The 23,521-nt window shown below is 38.3% G+C and overlaps 1 protein-coding gene across 1 annotated transcript; it reads left to right on the top strand.

The window, feature by feature from the left end:
• On the top strand, positions 1 to 23,202 carry LOC145999358 (uncharacterized). The gene is made up of 4 exons (XM_083136298.1): positions 1 to 205; positions 2,115 to 2,273; positions 18,316 to 18,446; positions 23,106 to 23,202. The coding sequence occupies exons 1-3, from the start codon at positions 33 to 35 to the stop codon at positions 18,347 to 18,349; spliced, it is 366 nt and encodes a 121-aa protein (XP_082992424.1). The 5' UTR covers positions 1 to 32; the 3' UTR covers positions 18,350 to 18,446; positions 23,106 to 23,202.
• The last annotated feature ends 319 nt before the right edge of the window (positions 23,203 to 23,521 follow it).

Consider the following 23,521-nt stretch of genomic DNA (forward strand, 5'->3'; position numbering starts at 1 on the left):
ATTCTTTGGAAAAAGAACTTCAGTGCAACAAGATGGAGCAGACAAAACTTCAATCTGTGATAGAAGAGTACCAAAAGAATCAACAGTATAATGAGGAAATGAAGATAACTTACGATCAACAAATGCAATATCTCCAGAAACTCATTCGAGAGAAAGACTCTTCTCTTTCGAAGCTTGAGGTGCAGAACAACGATTTACACAATAGGTACGTCATTAACAGGGAATTGATATATGTACAGTGGGATACATGAGTATTACTGTGCAAATTGTTCCATGACTATTTTCATTAATTTTTCTCTTACATCCTACGTGATTTTAAGGGATGGATTTTAATGTATGCTGGTGCAGAAGTTGTCATCAGCTTGTTTTGAGTTTTCTTTTAATTCTTGAAGCTCTTGGATCAAATAAATGCACGAACATGGTGATGGACAATTTGCACGGTAATGCTCATGGATCCCACTGTACTAATCAAGTGTTAGATATGTAAATATATATTTAGTTGCTTTAATCAAAATGTGGAATTAAATATGGACTTACAATTACAATTGTGAAAAAGAGTAATTTTTATTAATCAAGTGGCTCGCTTAGCATAAAAGGCATTAATTGAGGGGCTTAGTGGGAAAACTGTGTATCCCGCAAAATTTTCAAAATGGAGATAACAACGAATTTGGATTTGTGCACCATTAATCCATCTCCTGACAAACTTTCACAGTTCATTTGCATACCACATGGGTTGTACACCCACATTAATGAAACAACACAATTGTTTTTCCGACAAGTTGAGTGGAAAAATGACCTATCCCCTTTGCTTGTTATCGCAATGAAGCATGTAAAATGTGTTGTGGTTTGCCATAAGCTACAAGCCCCAATCGTGGTCACTCTTGTATTTTACTGTTGAAAGTACACATGGCAGCTTTCCGAGAAGGTGTGAGTTTTTCCAGTCTCAAGTGCTCACCTGTAAAACCACGGAAATGACAGAAAAACGAAGAAAATTGGAAAGACAATGAACGTAAGCACAAGAGGAACACAGGTAAAACGTATGTTGGACGTACAGGCAAAGAGGTGCCAAACAAAGCACGTAGTGATGTGTGTTGCAGAAGTGAATGGAGCTGGTAAATGGACATAGACTCTGAGTCAAAAGATATTGGTCTGATCCACAGGTCAGCATGTGAACGCGTTTACCAGACAGATAGGAAAATTCCAAATGTTTCCATTACGTTCTGCACCTGCCCTCCGGAAAGGAAGTCAATGTATGTAAACGAGCATTTTGCAATGTGCATGGCATCACTGAGCGTAGATTGCGTACCGCTCGTGGCGATACAGAAGCAAGGAAGAAAGATTCGTCAGCAAACAAATTGCATTCACCACCAGAAGATGGTAAAGGTAGACATTAGAACAGGCCACATGCTATTGCGCAGGAAGAATTGCATATTGTCAGGAATCAGATCATGTCTTTCCCAAGATACCGTTCGCACTACAGTAGGGCTTCAAACCCAGAACGCTCGTATGTAGTTGCAGTATAGTCCCTGCAGCAGATGTATTATTTGTATGTGGAAGAGTGCAAACAAAAGACTATTACTCCAGTGAAGTTACACACATGTAGACATGTATTCAACCATGAGTTCAACATTGCATTTAAAATGCCATGCACCGATACATGCAAAACATGTGATTCGATGCAGCATGTAGAACCTAAGCCACCAATGCAATTTTGCCTTGCTCATTTCAAGTTACAAAAAAGAAGAAAGCTTATTATTTTTATTGTTAATAACATAAATACAGCTCAATTAGTTAGTATACAAACAGAATAACCAAAGTGAAAACTGTGCTACAGCAAAAAAAAAAAAAAAAAAAGTGTCAAATGCAGGAAACAGGTTGTTTTTCATAGTAATTAATTAATTATTTCTTTCTCTCTTTCTTCTTTCCTTCCTTTGTTCTTTCTGTTGGTTGGAACAGATTTTTATTGCAACTAGTTACTGCGAGAATGACTTGTTGCATGAACCTAGTTCAGAGTCATCTGAATGATAGTTTCATCACCTAAATACTTTGAAACAGATTCATTACTTTCAAGATAAAATTCCCCTCCTGAATTCAGTAATATGTTGTAATTTCAGGCTTCTATCTCTACAAGGTTCTCTTCAGCAACAAGCCAATTCATTGGAGGATAAATTGCAAAAACTGATCCATTCAGAATCTCCTGAAGAGAATCGAAAGGATGAGATTCAGACAGATGCCTCACAGTCACTAGAATTTGCAAGATTGCTAGTTGGAATGTGAGTACTTGCTGCTTTCAGCTTTAGGATGTAATTTTCTTACTATTGGCTTCATTTTTTTTTAATTCAAAGAAGGTATTGCCATGCCTAATTACCCTCCATGGTTTCCTTTTGTCATTTCAGGGGAATATTTGGTTGGTCCTTTATTGTTCTTTCTATCACCTAATTTTGTATTGCTGTTGACATGTTTTTCATCCATCATTCTTCTCTCTCTCTCTCTCTCTCTCTCTCTCTCTCTCTCTCTCTCTCTATCTCTCTCTATCTCTCTCCCCCCCTCCACTGGTATCCTTTTATTTCCACTCATGTCTTCTTTCTATTGCTTTCTTCTGAATTAATTTTCATTACACATATCTTCTCAACTTTCTATGACATTCCTTTTGTTAGCATTCTTTTCTTTTTTACCTTTTCTTTAAATATTTTACTCTTTCTGCACCAGCCAGCCCCCGTGGCGGAGTGGTTAGCACATCGCGCTATGATGCCAGGGGTCCCGGGTTTGAATCCTGGCCTGTTTGTGAGTGTCCATTCATCAATATCATCACTCATCCTCATCTTTGCAAATTAGCCAAGAGTGGCACAAAAGGCAAAGTAAATCAAATAAAAAATCAAATCTCTCTGCACCATTCTTCTTGTTTCCACTCCTTTCATCTTCATTCCTTTTCTTTACACATATTCCCTCTTCTTTCATTTTCCATACACATTTCCTCTTCTTTTACACCATTATTCTACTTACCACACCCTTTTTCATATTTCCATTTCTTTACATATATAGCCTCTTCTTACTCCACCTTTCCTCTTATTTCCACTTTTCTTCTTCTTTCCTTTTCTTTACACATATTTCTTCATCATTCTGAACCATTGCTATTCTTTCCACTCCTTTCTTCTTATTTCCTTTACACATATGTCCTCTTCTTTCTACAGTACGAGGGTCACTATTTATATTTTGAGCCTTGGCAACACTGATTGAAGTTAGGCGCGATTTGACGTTTGCACGGAATCGTCTGGCATTATTGACCATAACGTACTTCAAATGTTTTGTCAATAGCTTCATTTGTGTTGTTTATGTTGCCTTGGAGATTGTGCGACAACAATAAAATGGAATTAACTCGTGAACATTTTCGTGCGATGATTTTTTTTTTTTTCGATTTTCGACGTGGATTATCAAGACAAGAGTGCATCGATCAACTTACTTCCACATTTGGCGATGAAGCCCCATCCTTTGCCACTGTGAAACGCTGGTATAACGAATTTAATCGTGGCTGCCATTCGCTCACCAACGAGATTCGCGAAGGTCGTCCAAAATCAGTTGTTGTTCAAGAAAACATTGATGCTGTGCAAAACCTAATACTGCAAGATCGTCATGTGACATACTGTGAGATTGAGGCGATCATAGGCATTAGTTCCACCAGCATATATAAAATATTACATGATCATTTAGCTGTGAGAAAAGCATGTTCTCGTTGGATCCCACACAATTTGACAAAAACTAAAAAAGACGCTCGCGTCAATTGGTGCAAACAAATGCTCAATAAATACAATCGTGGTGCTTCAAAAGACGTATATAAGATTGTAACAGGTGACGAATCATGGATATATGCATATGAGTCGGAACGTAAACAGCAGTCGACTGTATGGGTGTTTCAAGATGAACCCAACCCAACAAAAGTTGTTCACGCTCGAAGCACATCGAAACAAACGTTCGCCTGTTTTTTCGGGAAAACTGGTCATGTGGCAACCGTGCCTTTAGAGGAACGTAGAACGGTCAACTCTGAATGGTACACAACAATTTGTTTGCCAGAGGTCTTCGGTCAAATACGGAAAAATAAAAAAAACGCCGTCGGATCATTCTTCATCAAGACAATGCCAGCTGTCACACATCTCGTCTAACAACCGACTTTATGAGCAGTCAAAAAATCGAATTGATGGGTCATCCACCGTACAGTCCTGATTTGGCACCCAATGACTTTTTCTTGTTCCCGAATGTCAAGAATAAATTGCGTGGACAACGATTTTGGTCGGCGGAAGACGCCGTTGATGCGTTCAAAAACCATATTATGGAGGTGTCTCAAGAAGATTGGAAAAACTGCTTTGACAAATGGTTCGAATGAAAGCAAAAGTGTATTGACCATAAAGGAGAATACTTCGAAAAACAATAAAGCAGTTTTCAATGCCAAATTCCTGTTTTTTCATTGTTAGGCTCAAAATATAAATAGTGACCTTGTATTAGTCTTCTTTCCACTCCTTTCTTTTTTATACGCATATAAAAAAATCTGAAACTTGGGATAAAGGAAGCTCTGCATGAAACTAACTCACAGTAAAAATTTCAACTTTTAGACAACTCCTTTGGTCAATACGAGGTAGTGTACCAGGTGTGCTGGTTAATGATTCTTAATTGATCCGAAAGAAAACAAGGGTATCTGGGGAGAAAGGTAACAATTGCTGTGTTCAAAGTATGCGCCATCGCTAGCTATACATTGTGCCCATCTGTCCGTCAAATTGTGGATGCCCTTCAAGAAAAACCGTTCACTTTTTGAGGTGATCCAGTCAGGAAGCCATTGTTCGACATCTTCGTAATTGTTTAAGTGTTGCTGGGAAAGTGAGTGAGACATCGATGAAAACAAGTGGTAGTCCGAAGGGGCTAAGTCTGGTGCGTATGGCGGGTGGGGCAAGAATTCCCAGCCAAGTGCAGAAATGGTGTGTCTGACGCCTTTCGCTGTGTGTGATGAGGTGTTGTCGTGCTGCAAAATCACTTTTCCGTGTCTTGTCGCCCAATCTGGGCACTTTTCGATCAATGCATGGTTCAAATTGATGAGTTGTTGACGGTAGCGAACGGCATTCACTGTTTCACCTGGTTTCAGAAGCTCATGGTACACCACACCCTTCTGATCCCACCAAATGCACAGCATTGTCTTTCTTCCGAAGCGATTCAGTTTTGCAATCTATGTTGAAGGTTGTCCTGGGTCAACCCATGATGTTTTCGGTTCTCGAAGTAGATCCATTTTTCGTCCCCAGACACTATCAGATGCAAGAACAACTTTCTTTCATGCCGAGAAAGCAACACTTCACCACACACACACACAGTTTTTAGCTTTTTCATTTGTCTGTCATTCAGATGATGTGGGACCCATTTTCCTGCCTTCTGGATCTTTCCCATGGCATGAAGACTATCAGATATGGTTTAGCGACCAACATGTAACTTCTCTGCCAGTTGTTGTTGTGTTTGCGTATCGTCTTCGTCCAACAGTGCTTGCATTCGGTGTCTTGGAATTTTTTCGGCTTGCCCAGGCGATCTTTGTCTTTCAAGTCTAAATCACCACTTTTGAATCGTCGAAACCAACACACACACACACGCATCTTGCGTTAGGACATTGTCACCGTACGTTTCCACAAGGATACGATGGCTTTCACTCACGTTTTTCTTTTGATTGAACAAGAAAAGCAGGACATGCTCCTTATTTGGTTTGAAGGTCAACATGTTTCCCACACAAACCCAATATCACGATCACTCGCACTCGGTTGCACATCCACGGCGTTTTGACAGGTACTGTCCTGGCAACACACTGACGTAACAGTTGAGACTGTGCACCAACCCTTGCTTCCAGCCATCCAGCGATGAAATTAAGAATTTTTAACCGGCACACCTGGTACATGATCTAATTTGTGACATTGTGGAGTAAGGTTAAGCTGATTGATGTCCATAATTGCGAGAAGAGAGACGCGGTAGTAGATAAATATGTAGACACTAGTACTAACTTTATCCGCGAAACTGTTTTTTTCTTCTTTGTTCTATTAATTTCAGTGGCCACTGCCACCATCCTCGTTGGAACTTGTACTGTTGCTTGGCGTGCTTCTATTGTTCATAGTTCTCTGGCTGCCGCTAGGTGGGCTGTTGTGACTGTACGCCTGTGTCCGTGTTGTCTGCTATTTTCCAGAGTTAACTGTTATAGTAGGGGAATCCATGTGTGGTGTGCCTGTCTGCTGGGAAGTGCATTATGGCATGCGTTTCCTTGATTTTGGTGTCTACGAGTGTGTGGGCGGCGTGCTTGACTTGTACCTTTTGTATTTTATGGCTATTGTATTTTGATGTGTTTAGCACGACTAGTAGTGGGTAGGGCTTTTTTTTTGCATCAGGTGTTGTTGGATTCTTTTATTGACACATCTGATAGACCTGCTGATGTAATGTGCCTTGCACTCACGCTCTGCATCCTATACATTTGGGTTATCAAGGGGGGGAGAGGAATTACAGTTTGTGTTTGTTTAGTTTATCAGCTATTTTGGCATTGGGTTTGTGCGCTACTTTGATGTCATAGGGGATGCAGTTGGATGTGGTGGGATGGTAAGGGAAGGCAAACCACTTACATTTGCCGTTGGAGGTTTGTTGTGGCTGGTTAGGGTGCCTGACCTGTATTTCCACCTTGCTGCACCAAGTGGAAAGTTGTGCTTCTGTGTAGCCATGTTTGAGGGCTATTTCAGTGATGGTGGCTATCTCCTCTCGTAGATCTTCTCTGCAACAACAGGAGAAGGCTCTTCGATAAAAGTTGAGCCACACATTAGCTTTTTGTTGGGGGGGGGGGGGTGGCTGGAAAGAGCGTGTGTATGTACTGGTTGCCTGCATCTGGTTTTCTGTAGACTGGTTATGAATTTGTTAAGTGTGCGGCTGATGGTGATGTCCAGGAAGATGATCTTGCCGTGTTTCATGGATACCATTCTGCCTTTTTGAATATATGACTATTGTCATCTGCGAACCTTCCATATACGATGTATTGCAGTTCTGGAGTATCTTTTTTTCAGTCAAGTGCATGACTAGGTTGGATTGCCCATGGCAAGACCCTCGGACTGTTTGTAATAGTTATTCTCAAACTGAAAATGGTTGTGTTTTAAACAAACTTCCAGCAGCCTGATAGTTTCATGTACTTCTAGTGCAGGGATTCTGTTTATTGTCAGCCATCTTTCAACTGAACGCAGAGCTAGGTCTATGGGGATGTCAATGCCAGCTAATTTCGCACTGTCAGCTTGTACTATTGATGTCCCCAGATTTTTAGCATCCGCACTGTTGCAGAACACATGTGTTAGTTTGTGGTTGAACTGGAATATTTTGTTTTTAAGCCAGTTCGTTAGGTGGACTATTATAAGCTGTATGGGGATTCCTGGTTTGTGTGTCTTGGGAATGCCATAGGCAATAACAGGGGAAGGGTGGGGGTTGAGAAGGAATATGTGCTCTTGTACACTGAGTATAACACTAGATTTCACTGCATTTTTCACAATCCTATTGTACCTGTCTGTGTGGTCCTTTGTGATGACACTGTACGAGTCACAGTTCAGTTTGTCTTTCACTTTCTTAGCATAATCGCCCTTGTGCGTAATTACAAACTTGTTAGTTTTGTCGGATTTCAGACACGAGCAGCCATTGATGTTGAGCCATTTGCCAAAATTAGAGGACTGAAGTGATTTTCTGGTGCACTGGGTTAGGTCTCCTGGTTTCACTCTGGTTATCACTTTTTGGAAAATTCCAGCTGTTTTCTGAATCTTGGGGTTTGGGGGGGGCTGCTTTTTCCGCCACACATATGAGGTCGAGGGTGGGGGTTTACTGTTTTGTCATACTTAGAATAATGAAGCCTTTTCTTTTTCTCTTACAAAGTTGGGTTTAAAAAGCCTCAAAAATATAGTACCATAGAATTTTAATACCCGACGTACCAGAAATTGCAAATTGAAAGAACTAAGGGCAGGAAATTTTTTTGAACATTGATTTTGATATTGATTTTGATATCTAGAAACATGTACAAACGTATGTACTAAAAATGAAATTTTTCTAAAATAATCAGGCTACCAATTATAATAAAATTGGTTGATTTGACATGAAATTACCCTGTAGTAATATGTTAGATTGAGTTGATCTGTCATAGAAATAAATGTTGGAACGTACATAATCAATAATTAGCATCAACAATAAGATAAATGACATTATTTTGTCAACTGTTGCTTTGCAGGTCAAAACTTAAGTTTGACAAATTAAGTCATCCTGTGTGTAATGAGCAGGAAGAAAATTCAAATAACCTGCTGAGGTGCATTAAACATCTGAAGAAATCCAATCAAACTTTACGGGTGAGGTCTGAATTGCAGCAGAACAAGTTTCAAGCTCTGAGTCACAGCTACCAGAGGTTAAAGGTCGAACTTAGCACTTGCCAGGAAACACTGAGGAAAACAAGTGCAGAAAGCGGTGCAAGAAATGAGAGAATTCAGGTTTTACAAAACGACATCTCGAAACTGGAGAAAGAGTATTCAGCAATATCGAACCAAACCTTGGTTTTGAAAAACGTTATAAAGGACATGAGAAGAAGTGCAGAAGACATGTATGTGAAGCAAAACGAAGGAGATAATGGACAAGATGATGCTGGTAACAAAATGAGTGTTTCGTCTGCTTCTTGTAAGAGCTGCAGTGAGTTGAATAGTACGTACGAAAGCATGAAAATGGAAAACGATAAGCTTCAAGACGTAATTCATGAACTGAGAGATAAGATAGTTTCTTTGGAAGCGGTGCAAAAGAATTTACAGGGAACAGAGAACATTGAAACTCGAATCAACCACCTCGAAAGTATTGCACGGAAACTAAAGGAAAATATGCTTACTAAGCTTCTCGACAGAAGCAAAAATGAGTCATCTGTGATTAGCCCAGCGGACGTTCAGTTGCTGTGCTTTGTACAGAAACTCGAGCAAGCGGTTGTGAAACTAACTGAGAAGAGTCAAGAAACGCAGAATTTGCAAGATCATCTACAGAAATTGAAAACAGATGTTGACGGGATAAAAGAAGCGCAGGCATCTGCTTCGGAAGTGAAAAGTGCACACAATTGTCACTCCATTGCTGCAACATGCAAAGCTCATCATTCTTGCATTGATTCAAAAACACATCATTCTCAAAGTGTTCAAGTAAATCTAGACTGTGCTCGAAGAACAATTCCCACAAGGAAAGAAGTTAATGAACACAAGCAAAAAAGCAACAAAGAAAATATTTGCGAAGTTGAGCAACTGCCAGATAAACACGATCCACTTTGCATCACACCAGATGTTAAATCTGTTGTCCTACAGAAGAGAGGAATACTTAATGCTCATAATATCAGACGAAAAAATTCTACTGGTTTCAGAATGTATTTACTTCAAAAGTCTCAAAACATGGCTAATTGTAAATCAAATTTAGTCACAAAACATTGCTAATTGTAAATAAATTAAATTTGATATGTTTCAAACATACCTTGTAACAAAAACTATTACATATTAACTATGTATTTTCTGTGAGAGTAATTTATAATTGACAGGTTCTGTTGAGAAGTTTATTGATTTCATGTTAAAACATGATTTTTTTTATAATGACCACATGTGTGTGTAAAATGAATAAATATAGAAATACTCAATGTACAAGTGTGTTTCTCTTTCAATCAGTAATATAAAATTACAATATGCAGGCACGAGAAAGCTTAAAACATTAAATAATAGTGCTGAGGAATTAATTAGCTAGATACTAATATTCATAATACAGGGCATACACAAAAGAATGGTACGGTTTCAAAAGTTAATAAAAAAGTTATTTCTCACGTTACACGGGCAAAACATACACCATTAGCAGCGGAAACTGTCCAAGTTTCTTGTGCGTTCATTATAATCTTTTAATGTGTGACACGACATGCATCCACACGGTAATCAAACTCAGTGTAGCATGTCCGCTGCATGCGTCATCTTATCACAAAGTTCATGGAGTAAGATCCAGCGAACGGGGTGGCCAGGGGAGAACAACGTTGAAAAGTGCTCATATGATCCTGTGAAAATTGGGGGAGCAGCTCTGTCCAGTTGTAGAATGTAATCTTCATAATTGGTATTCGGTGACATCCAGCTTGGCGTGGAGGGTCTTCACTGAAACGCCTCACGCATTCTTTAAATGCTGTCATCAGACACATGAGGTCAGCCAAAACTCTTGCATCCAGTTTCCACAAACTCACTACCACCTGGTTATGTTATTCTCATGTGCTGCATCTTTTTAAAACCACTCGCTAAACTCATGCTGTACCGTAATCACAGATCTGGATGCCTCAAAACGGAGCATACAGAAAGCCTTCTCCTGCTATGATGCCATCTTGGAAACTGATCCCACAGCCTCCCAGTAAGCATGAGCATCGAACTGTTGGTAGCTTATGAGAAACTTGGACAGTTTCCGCTGCTGACTGTGTATGTTGCACCCGTGTAAGGTTAGAAATAAATTAGTTATTAACTTTTGTAATCTCACCATTCTTTTGTGTATGCCCTGTATATACATTATTCATTTTGTACAATACTTTTTACCATCAGCTATTGTAGTGCATTTTCACCATACATACCTGTTATGTATTGTTTGTTTGTATTTGTTATACAAAGGTCATTCCGAAATTAATGCCCCCTGTGCTATAAAAAGTTTATGTGAAGGAGGAACAATTGGGAAGTTTGTGTGAAAATAGATACACATAATGAAGTTACTCAGGTTTTTCGCGAAGCTGTTTTACATTATTTTCTATTAATTTCGGAAGCCACTGCCACCATCCTCGTTGGAATTCGTTGTGTTGTTTTTTGGCATGTTTCTGTTGTTTTTTCCTAAATCGCCGCTAGGTGTGCTGCTGTTGCCTGTATGTCTGCGTATATGTCGTCTGCTGTTCACCGGTGTTAATTGCTGCAGTAACGGAAACCAGGCATGGTGTGCTTGACCACTATCTATGTTCAGTTCATGGTTGTAGTGCATGATGGTGTGTGTTTCTTTAATTTTTGTGTCTATGAGAGTGTTTGCTTTGTATTTGACATGTACTTTCTCAATTTTATGGTTGTGGAATTTGATATGCTTGGCAAGTCCGGTGGTGGGTTGGGCAGTTTATGAATTTGATAGGTGCTGCTGAATTCTCTCACTGATGGGCCTGATGGATCTGCCGATGAATGAGCCTTGCACTCGCATTCAGCATCATAGACGCCTGGATTGTTGTTGGGGGGGGAGGAAGTACCATTTATGTTTGTTTACTTGGTCAGCTATTTTGGAGGTTGGTTTGTGTGCTATTTGGATGTTGTAGGGGCGGAGGGCTTTGGTAAGGCGGTTGGATGTGGTAGGATGGTAGGAAAGGCAAACCACTTGGTTTTGTTACTGGGGTTGCGATGGTGAAGCGGGTTGTGTTGATGGTGCAGGTTGTCTGACTTGGATTTCAGCTTTGCTGCACCATGTGCAGAGTTGACATTCAGTATATCCATGTTTTAGTGCCAGTTCAGTGATGGTTGCTATCTCGTCCCTCAGGTCTTCTTCTCTGGAACAGTAGGAGAAGCCATACGTTGGCCTTTTGCTGGGGTGGATGGTTGGATAGTGCATGGATATATTGGTTGCCTGCATCTGGTTTTCTGAAAACTGTGGTTGTGAATTTGTTGCCCCCGTGGCTGATGGTGAGGTCCAAGAAATTGATTTTGCCCTGCTTTTCATGTTCTATGGTGAATTTTAGTCTGGGATGGATGCTATCTAGTTTTTCTAACAACAGGTTGATCACTTCGGGTTTTTTTGTATATGACTATGGTGTCATCAGCATATTGTCCATATCTGATGAATTTGAGTTCCAGACTTTGGAGTATACTTTTTTTCAGCCAGACTAAAATTCATGAAGCCACACATATTTTCACTGTCAGAGCGTGTAACGTACACAAATGGAAATTCCCATGTTAGATTTCTTTAGTAGTAATATTTAAAATGGCTTTTTGAAATGAAATTTGACTTTTAAGTGTAAGTTTTAAGTTTATATGCACCTGGCAACCCTGCCATTCAAACACAGCTGACAGAGCTTGTTACAAAATTGTAAGGGTGAAGTGAAGAGAATTCAGGGTAGCCATGTGAAAAAGTTTCTGCTGTTGTTGGGAATCGATCATACGACCCCTGTCACACGCATCGAGCACGCTACCACTACACCACAGATGCCAGTAGTACTCAACATATAGTTTGAAAAATGTAAAGTAAAAAAAGTGAAGTTCTCCCCTGTGCTTTGCACCATGCCATGAAGGCATATAGGGGTGTGGAGTTAGGGCCCCACACTTTCTTGATCACGGCCGTAGGTGGGGGTAATGTGATAGTTTGAAAAATGACAGTCCATAATTTAGGTTTTTTAGTTTAACATCTCGTATCCGTATTTCTCAAATGACGCAAAATAAAATTGTAAGTACCCTGCTGGGATAGTGAGGAGTCTTTCTCCCTCCCTTCCTCTCTCTCAGTCAAAATCTACACATAATTTCACTTTTCCCACTTGTGAAATCGAAAAGGCTTGTGCTTGGCCACTCTTCTTTCTCCAACATTTCTCAGTACTTCGAACATCTGAACACACAAACGCACTACTTGAACATCCATGAGTAATTCCCCACACGTTTCACATAACTAGGGAGGGGAAGTTGATGACCTAAAAAATATAGGTATATGACCTATAGAATGTCCTAAAAAAGGAGAAAAATGACAATTAAATTTGTTAGTTTCGGGTTAAAAATTTAAAAGAAAAGGAAATTAAACAAGATGCAATCTCCTTATCTGATCTTATATTTGAGTTTACCCCAGACGGACTGGTGGTTTCACCCGATACAACAAAGACTGTCACCAGTTCAGCATTTCTTTTGCTCGTAAATTGCAATCCTGCGAGATATATATATGCCTATGTTCACCTTGGTGAAAAGACTCAAGAATATTACCAAAATGAAAGAAGTGACAAAATATGACGAAACAATACACCAAATATTGCGAAAAATTACAGACATTGTGGAAAATGACCGAAAACCTGAACATTGGCAAAAAATGCAAAAAAATGCACTTTAAAATTACCTTCTTTGGATTCTAGACGAAGTGTAATATTGTGTATATTTAATGGGCATCGTGTCCGAGATGTCAGAAAAAAAGATGACATTTCATCCATCAACTTCCGCTCCCTACACATAACTAATAGTGAATACCAATACGAGATTTTGTAAACTAAAATACCTATGCAGTGGACTGTGGATCTTCATCAACTTCCGACCCCTAGTCAACACATTCCTTGATTGACCAAATACTTTCTGTCGGGATGCGACAACAATTTAGGTATTTTTCAAACCAAATTTATGAATGTTCCTAATGCTTTTCAAAGAATATTAAAAAAAAACATTACTTCCAGTAAATATTGCAATCTGAATATTGCGAAGCTTTGAGCGTAATAATAATGAAGGATATGTTGTGTAAATTAGTTTCAAAATAATTGCAGACTTTTCACATGCAGCATGTCTGTATTGAGTGGAAAGTTAGTGCTTTGAAATAAATCTCATCTCTGAATTGTATACCTTACTGTCAGAAAGAAAATAAATACATTATTGATTGATTGATTGGTGTTTTAAGTCCACTTTGTGCACAGTAAGGCTAATCGGGACTGGATCTACAGTTTAAAGTGGAACCGAAAAATACATTGAGCTGCTGGAAACATTCATCGAATTCCACACCAAATTATTATTATTATTTTTTTTGCGAACATTTTGAAACAAAATTATTCAACTTAATTATTAAACTCCATACTCAATGTATCTGAATGTCATACTAACAAAGAAAAAAAATAAAAAAATGGAGAATTTTGGATTTGACCCCTGGGGAAAAATGAGATCTGTGACTTTACCAATACTCTACAAGATCCCGTGTAACAAATGACTTGAAACGTGTGGATGATTGTGCAATCTTTTCTATGCAACGAATACATTTTCGCTGTAAATTGCGAGAATTATTAATTTTTGCTAATTGCATGGTATTGCAAGGTGTTATATTTTATTTGCATAAACTACTCGTAATTATGCACTTTTGTGTTCAAACTTGACAGCGATTTCCTCCAGGTGGACCACGAGTAAGTGCAGTGTTTCCAACCTCACGACAGTCTCTCTGATTCCAATTTTAACATGCCGAATCACAAGTATTCTCTTAAATTATTCCTCATAATTGAGTTTCCACTTTGTTCTCTATTAATATGTTGGGTGAGTATAGTTTCTGACTTCTTGCTATAAACAAGACTGTAAATCTTTCACCACAGGGTTTCTCACATAGTAGAGAGACCTGCAGTAAAGTTGGCTACTCTCTGCTGGTTCTCAAGAGCTATGTTGCCAAATTAACGGTTTCTGGACTTAGAAATCTTTCAGGGCGGTCAGATAACATTTGGAGAAGTGTACTTCAAATTCCAAGTGATAAGATTTTGCAGTAAGCAAAAAAAACTAAAATGTATTAGGAGAATTTTCTGGAGAGAAATTTTATTTGGAGGGAAGCCCTCTACTTTGACAGGAAGTAAAAATTTCACATCCCAGCTCTCAACAGACACGTAAGTTTTATTGAAGAACTTCCTCAAAAAAAAGTCACTGTGGTCACTGCAATTGTAGTTTGTGGAAAAACAATTCTCATATTTAGCATAAACAAAATTAGGTCTTTGAATGTCATTCCATGTAAGACCACTCTTACAAAAAATATTACTTTTCTTAAAATTGATTTAAAAAATTAAAAATAGAACATTTAAAATTTGCACAAAAATTGCTTTTTTAAACTTGGGAACCTATTTAGTGTATGGTGAGGAAACTATTTGAAAAATATTTTTTTAAAATATATATATAATAGACTGTGATTTTTCTTTATTAAATATACACATTGTTCTTTTTTCCTTGATGCAGTTTCTACTTTGTGTGTAGTTTTCGCTATTAGATTGTAGTATCTCCCAATTATGAAATGAGAATTTTGCTGATACAAATATACACTCAAGTACCAAAAGTCATGGGATACCTACCTGATACCATGTGGGACCTCCGTTAGCCTAGCGAAGTGCAGAAACTTGACACGGCATTGCCTCTACCAGTTGGTGTAAGTCCCCTGAAGAGATGTTCAGGCGTGCAGTTTTGATAGCCGCTCATAATTGTGTGGATGCAAGATTGGATCTGTCGATCTAGGTGGCCAAATAATTCTTTGGAACTGTCCAGAATGCTCCTCAAACCAATTGCAAATAATCATGGCATGGTGTATTGTCATTCTGAAAAATCCTATTGTTGTTAGGGTACATGAAGTCCATGGTCACCAAACTGCTGAACATAGCAATTCCAAGCAATGACTGGTTCAATTTGACCAGAGGACTCCAAGTGTGGATCTAGGAATGTTGAATGTCCCATGCACCCGACTCCATCATTCTGCATTGCAACTTTGTATAAATTCAATGGGACTTGGAATAATAATACAGGGTCATCGAGAATGATTGCCGGGATTTTAAACTGTTATTATAAAATAACTATTTAATGGATATACACGTGTGGCGTCTTAAAATGTTCAGAAAAGTTTAAAGTTTTGTGTCACATTGTGTGACCGTGAGGCTAAACCTTTTGCCGCCCAAGGCCTTTTTCACATGTAAGCCTCTATTGCCCGAGCCGATTTTGAGCAAAATGCAGAGTTTCAATTAAATGAGTGTAGATCGGAGGCTAATTGCCCTAGAGAGATGAGTGATATACCGTTGTACGCGGAATGAACCAGAGATTCAGACTATATGAAATTTTTGCAAATTCGGCGTATATGTGGCGGGGGGGGGAGGGGGCTAACTCTCAAAATTCCAAAATTTCGGAAAAAAAATTTTGGTTCCCCCACCCTCCCCCCAAGAATAAAGTACATGACAGTGTCGAAATGGACATGGAAATGATCGCTGACATGTAAGGAACACAAAAATATTTGCATTATTATCATATGACCAATGTAACTTGAGTTGTACCCCCATAAGAAATGGTCGGCACGCCACTGATTCAAGCTTCAAAATGCAGCGGTACCTTGAAATGACTATAGCTCAGAAACTAAATGCCCTAGCGATATAAAAGATATACCGTTGTACGCAGAATGAATCACAGATTCAGACGATATATAATTTATGTACATTCGGCGTACATATGGAGGGGGAAAGGGGGGAAATCCCCTTAAAAATACTTTTCTTAAAAAAAATGGTGTTTTCCCCCGCCCCAAAAAAAATGTCAAAATGCAAAATTTATGCAAATTTGGTGTATATATGGTGGGGGAAGGGAGAAAACCCGAAAAAATTATTTTAAAAAATTGTCACCACCCAAAAAATGTCCTTGCACTTGGGCACAAAACGACACCTACGCACAACATTCACGGACGAAAAGCTAGAACGTAGTAAAAAATGAGCACCAGTTCTTGCAGCTGCTTGAAATTCTATTTTTAGACAATGCTGGGTAACCCCTGTTGCCACTTGCTTCGAAATTCCATTCTCACAACGCAGATTTAACAACCAGTCTCCCCCCTCCCTGCTTGCGCCCTCACGGAAAACTTTCATTTTGACATCGGATACTGATAAACAAGCTTCCTTCGAATGCACTTAGCAGGAGGGAGTGAAAAGCATTGCTTTAGAACAACAAAGCCGGTCTTCCTTTGTCGGCAAAAAATTGACCTTGAAAAGAGAAGTCCCTTTTCCCGCCTTTCCCCCTCCACTTTCATGAAGACAAAAAAAATGCAAAAAACCATTTCTGTTAAATACATGTGTTAGGAACAATATAAAAAAATAAAATTGAAATTCTAGCCAAAAATAGAAAAGTTATAACGTAAAAACTATGACCTTGACACAGCGTCTCGATCGAGACGCTTGGTTCCATGAGGGTTGCTTTTGGGTATCTCGTTCGAGATGCTTGGGCAGCAAAAGGTTAAAATGGTGGAGGCGCGGGAGCACCTTAAAGAGAAGGTCGCTGCGGCAATTACAACGGTAACTCTGGACACGATTCAGAAGATGTGGAACGGGATTTAATACGTCTAAGCCCCGCGACAGGTTAAGTCTGCAGCAACTTTTCACATATATAGACCCAAACATAAGAGCAGAATATAGTTCTGCTGCAATAATGCAGATTTTCTGTCTGTGGTGTGAATAGCTCGGCAGTTGAGGCAAGATTGGCACGGGAGATGCTGAGTGACGTTTTCGCGTGGATTAATGCATAAAACCTGCTGCAAAGTTAACCTGTCGCGGGGCTTAGACATTACCAGAGCTACAGATGGCGCCCATATCGAAGTGTACTAAGGTAAGTCTAAAACTTTAAACTTTGCTGAACATTTTAAGATGCCACACGTGTATATCCATTAAACACTACTTTTATAATAACAGTTTAAAATCCCGGCAATCATTCTCGATGACCCTGTATATCTTAATGCCCTGAAGCAACTCTTTCACAGTTAAACCATTATTTTTATCGAGAAAAGAAAGCTGAATTCTCCTAATTCCTTTGCAGAAAAATGTATCTAACCGATTGAAAATTATACAATTTTTTGTAAATTAGTATATCCTGTAACATTTGTGGCTTGTAGATGTACTTCGAATATGTATGTGAAATGGCAAATGGAACTCTGCACCTTAAATAATGTAAAAAAAAGGTAAAAAAAAAAAAGGTAAAGTGTTCCCCTGTGCATAGCACCACGCCATGAAGGCGTATAGGGGGTGTGGGGGTAACGCCCCACACTTTCTTGATCCGGTCGTGAGTGAGGGTGATGTGATCAGCATCACACCCCTGACTGCCTTTACCCCCCAGGGTTTCCCCCAGGTACCCATGTTATTCGACGCTGGGTAGGCGCCGGGGCCGCTTCCACCTTAAATAATGTGCCCTTGAATTTTTGGAAATTTCACCTTGAAACCCGGAAATTATAATTGAGGAATTTTATCATGGTCTTAGAGTAGCCACCCTGCATAATCATGTTAAAAGACGTATCACTAAAGTACAACTGCTACACGATGCTAGTGCCATGTGAATATTTCCATACTGCTATCCCGTGATTTTTGGCAGTGTATTCCAATCACTGAGGATGTTGTGGTTTATACAACAAACCTTCGCATATTAATGTTTCGTTTACAAAATCTGGTGTAGAAAATGGTGTTCATAAAAATAGTACCAAAATTTGAGGCAGTTTAGTGATTGATATATCTCTGAATTATTGGTCATGTGTCTACATTAGCCATCCCAAATAAAGTAAGTAAAACCTCTCTATATATTTCAGGTTGTGGTTCTCTGCTGCATTGCCAGAAAGCTGAGACAAAACCCTGCAGGAGTTGGTTCACCAGCTTCTATCTGCTACTACCAGATCCTCCTGCAGGTCCTGGAAGTTATTTTGAAATGTGCAAATCGCAAGTAAGACTTTTCTTTTATTATAAAGCTTTATTTCAAGTCTTTTTTAGACATGTTATTGCAGTGGACTCTTTTTTTTTTTTTTTAATTCAACTCCAAGGGAACATGAAAACAATTCTAATTAAGAAAATGAATAAAATAATAATAATAATAATAAACATGAAGTGGACAATGCCGTATATATTGCTGTATGGTCCTATGGTACAAGCAAGAAACAATTCCTCTCATAAGAGTAATTAAGCTACCAGCAAATGAAAAACTTGTTTTTAGTAAGTACACCGCATTATAAGACACACAAGCAGTGGCAGCCGATGAAGGGTGCTGCAGGACTGCAGCTCCCCCAAACAAATTATATTTTGTTGCCATTAGTGCAAAAATTAAATATTTATACTTCGCTATCTTACTGCATCCCATTGCGCTGTGTGGAGCTTTCAAATTCACTTGGCACGCGACAAGCAGAAAACTGGTATATGAAACTGCTTCCCCCTCGGAGACTGCCAGTACACCTCCATGTTAACTCTAACGTAAGCACTGCAGTTTAATGTACGGTGGTGCTGCCAAGTGGTAGAAATTGAAAACTCTCACACTATGATATGGCGACACTGCGCATAAACATGTGATTACCGAGAGAAACAGTGGCCGGCCATGTAACGCGTCTGTTTTGCTTGTCAGTAAGTGCGTGATAGTTTAATTTTTCGAATAGATTCCAAGAGTTATTTGTTTTCTGGCAGTAAGTTATATAATCTGGTGTTCTGAATGGTAAATCGTACAAGTAAAAATGAATAATTCAGTACAGTATTTAAAGTCTGTTCGTTTTTAGCTCTTTAACGCTGCAAGAGAAATAAGACATAAAAAACTCCATTGTTGAATATAATGCATGGAGTTAATCTTCAAATAGTTAAGGTAAGGTATTTTTTTTATTATGAATGCAGCCCTGCTAACAATAAGTAGCATGAGCCACCACTGCACACCAGTCTAACAACATTATCTACTTTTATTTTTTCTCTCTAATCTTAAGCTATTCTATGCAAAATGCTTCAACATTGCATCCTAGTAGACTAGTCACAACGGATTGTAGAAAGAATACTGCAACTTCAAATCATTGGCGTCATTATTGAGGAGAGGGAGGAGGCTGATTAACAGCGAACACACACTTTCTCTTCCCCATGGCTGTCTCTGGATAGCTGCCTTCGATTTATCCAAATGAAAGTTTCAAAAATTTGAATTACGTACGAATTTTTAACATTGGTTTCAATAGGAATTCAAGGGTGTGTGAATTACAAAGAGTCCACTGTATTTAGGATTAATTACAGCTATCACTATTCCACCGCACAATCATCGCAGATTTTATGCCAAATACTTTTGCAAAAATAAATAAGGTGCGACCATTATGAGAAGCTTTTTTAACATGGCAGAGCAGGACGTGCACAAAATACTCGCAAAGAAAAATTAAGTTCTGATTTTATTAAGTTAGAACATTTTCATTTCATTACGCGAAGAAAACGATGAGGAGGAAAAAACAACATTAGGATGCATGCTGGGTAGAATATACCAAGCAAAATTTTAATGTTTTAAAGCATGTAAATAGTAATAGCTTCATTGATTAATCGAATAATTTTGAACATTTTCATTGAATCACACAAGTGATACACAAAAGACAGTTTGCCTTTTTAAGTTTAGGATGCATGTTAAAATTGAATAGTCCAAATTGACTCACATTTATTTCTTCACGACATTAAATGTTTTCCTGTGTGCAAAACAAAGTTAACACATTAGTTGTTATTGATTTGTGCATTATAGTCAAAATATTACTACAGTAATGCAAAGTACAGACTTATTAATCTGTGCACTTACCATCGGTTTCATTCTCGATGTGATGAAAGGTTATGAACCAATTTTTGCATGGAAAAAGGGTATGACGATTATGCGGTGAAAGTGAAACACACTTTTTGTGTGTGTGTGTGTGTGTGTGTGTGTGTGAGAGAGAAATGATTTTCCATGTTGGATTCATTATTGCGCCAATCTCAATATATGCTGCACAGAGCCATGTATAGGAACACTGCATGTTTGCTGTGAGCAAAGTATAAAAAAAATGATGTATGAGTAATTTTTAGGATCCTACAATGAAATATAAGTGACTGCAAGTAACTGATATATTGAACGTGCATACATGCCAAGCTCCATGATGGAGTGGTTAGCACAGTTTGCTACAATGGTAGAGGTCCCAGGTTCAAATCTAGACCTTATTTGCTTAGGAAGTATATTGCATAGTGGTTCAGATTCCACTTTAAACTGTAGGTCCAGGCCTGATTAGCTTATTTGTGCATAAACGCACTTACAAGGAGTGATGGAACTTTAGAGTGTAAATGTACTAGCCAGCCAGAAAGAGTGGTGAAAACGTCAAACTGCCAAACGTTAGATTGCCCCTAGTTTTGTTCTCTATTATAACTTGACAAGTTTAAAAACAAGATGCTGCAATCCATTGTTTGCGCACCTCACATCACATTTCCCCACTCCATTGTCTGCGGCGACGTTCATTCGCAGTGTTGCAAACTGAAGGGAGCTGAATCCTCTGAGAATTTTCAACGAAATTTGAATGTGAAAGACATGAATTAGTATCCCGTCACCTACGCTACCTATTGATTACGCTAAATTCTAAATACATTTTGATATTTTCCCTTTAAACCTTAAATGAATTAAGTTATATTAGGGATATTTCTTACCAGCATAAGAAATGTATGAAATAAAACGATAGAAAAATGAAAAATATATAAACGATAGAACTGAGCTCAACTTCTAAATGTTTTCCAGTTCTCCTTCCTCAGTTTCACTCTCCCACTCATCCGAGTCTGTGTCTACCGATGAATCTGTGTCCGTGTCTGAATCGGCTTCACCAAGTCTAATTATCAGTTCATCTACACGCTCGTCCTTAAGTCCATCTCTTTCAAAGTAAGAATCTTGCAGCCAAGAGTAAAGAGCATGAACATTTCAATGCTTTAGAAAAGAACACAGGCAAAGCGTGTTATCAGATTGCCTTCTCGTAGTGATTGTTGTACTACGATAAACAAACAAACCACCACCCCACTAGTTTTTTTAAAAAAAAACAAAAAAAAACTGGCCACTGCTCGATGTCGCATTCAGAAAATGAAGTAATTCGCCCTGTAGTTTCTCTTAGTTATAAACCTTAACGCACGTGTGTAATACTACAGTTTACGATCGGCGCACCGCACGCATTTTCAAAGGCCGGATTAAATAAAATGAACCACTGATATAATAGGAGCCTGCATGCACCGTCACGCTAAACAGTGAAAATTGTTTGTCATATTTGTTTTAGTTTAAGTTTGCTGAGTTGGCACCACTGGTACTCTCAACGCCAGACCAGTGAGTAGAAGAGTGGTGGGGAGGATGACGTAATACGAAGTGCTCCGCAGCAATCTGCGCATATCGGGACTTAACTTGTCAGGCTATAACTGAAACAGCTATTTATTCAATTCATTGACTCTTTCTTTACCTTGGCTGTAGTTAACCTTTCTCATGTACCTTCTGCAATGCATTTTTTAAATGTAAATTGGATTTTACTCAGTGAACTTGTGGTTCCACATGATCTTTAGACATTTTATCACCCATAATTTGATTTGTATGATAGTTTTGAGTAATGCAAGATCCAAATTTTGGACTACAGCACTGCCTATAGGGCCTCTCCCTTCTTGCAAGATGGAATTTCATTTCTCCTACTAATGTTTTTGTAGGAATTAGAATTATTGTAATGTTCAGGTAGCAAAAATTTCCTGTGATGAAGTTTTGGCCTGAAATATATTGAGATTGCAGCACCTTTAAAAGGGTTAACCAGAAACACATTTAAGAACCATTATTTTGAAATTCAGACAAAAATAAGTGATATTTGTATATTTATGTTCAAGTAAATCATGAGAAATGAATACTGTACACAGGGTGTCTACCAAAATAAAAATTCTTCACTTTCTTTAAAAAAAAAATTGTTGAACCCCCCATTGCAAGCCTAGTTAAGATGAAAAACTTCCAAATATTCAAATCTCAGTATAAATTCATTATACTGGTAGACACCCATTTTTTCAGAAAAAGCAACAACACCTGAAACTTCTGCTTTCAGTATGTTTTTTTTAAATCAGAATAATAGATATGCCATTATATTAGCATAATTATTCATATTGATACCAGTTGATCCTGGCTTCTGAATTATTTTTAATAGGGTAAGAAGTGTGATAATTGATTGACAGAACAATGCCCCATGAAAACAAGTAGTGTTACACTAACAGAAGTTTTAAGTTTTGTTACTTTCCAAAGATACAGCACTATGAAACTGGAAAAAAAAATATTTGAAGATAATGATTCTTTAGCACAGTGACTAATAGATTAAAAGCAGCTCATGTGGCTGTAACAATGAATCCCATATGGTGAAAACTAGGGCTAAGATAATGTTGATAGGATTTTATTTACCGATACATTTTTGGTATTGATTGTTTTAAAAAAAACATATGTAAACTTCAGATTTTGCATGTACTTGGGAGTGGAATGAATATTCATTCACAAATATTTTGGTATCTGCTCAGAGCTAGTGAAAAACCAGAACACAATAAAATTAATCAGGCATGGTGTATAATTATAATTCTTATTATTTTCAAGTGTTTGGTGGACAGAAGGAACATGGAAATCAATCAAGATGTGATTAAAATAATTGGCTCGTAAAAAGTTGCTGGGAAAATACATTTATGTTGTGTACAATTGAATTGTAATAATTTTATTTTCTGTAAAAAATAATGAATAAAAATAAAATTTTAAACAAACATTGCATATCTTTTTCTTTTCATATTTCAGTAGTAGCTAAGTACGAGTTGCTGGCCTATGTGTGTCCCGAAATCAGTAATGACTTGTTTTTTTAAGACAAGAAAATAAAGCTCCCATCCATCCTGATTATAGCAGGTCATGTCCAGTAATAGCATTAGTTGTGAGAACCAACACTGTACATCGAGGGGGAACTTTACCTTACCATACTTGAATGTAGCAATTTTTGCTACTGTAAACCCACAAATGGTTAATAA

This window comes from Lepisma saccharinum, chromosome 15 (genome assembly GCF_977018435.1).
Source record: "Lepisma saccharinum chromosome 15, izLepSacc3.1, whole genome shotgun sequence".
Classification (NCBI taxonomy): Eukaryota; Metazoa; Arthropoda; class Insecta; order Zygentoma; family Lepismatidae; genus Lepisma; species Lepisma saccharinum.

What these genes read in the sequence shown, in the direction of transcription:
- LOC145999358 (XM_083136298.1), top strand. Translation starts at nt 33, where the DNA reads ATGGAGCAGACAAAACTTCAATCTGTGATAGAAGAGTACCAAAAGAAT. An exon ending in AACAACGATTTACACAATAG is followed by an intron (nt 206 to 2,114) that starts GTACGTCATTAA and finishes TTGTAATTTCAG; the next exon opens with GCTTCTATCTCTACAAGGTT. An exon ending in GCAAGATTGCTAGTTGGAAT is followed by an intron (nt 2,274 to 18,315) that starts GTGAGTACTTGC and finishes TATATATTTCAG; the next exon opens with GTTGTGGTTCTCTGCTGCAT.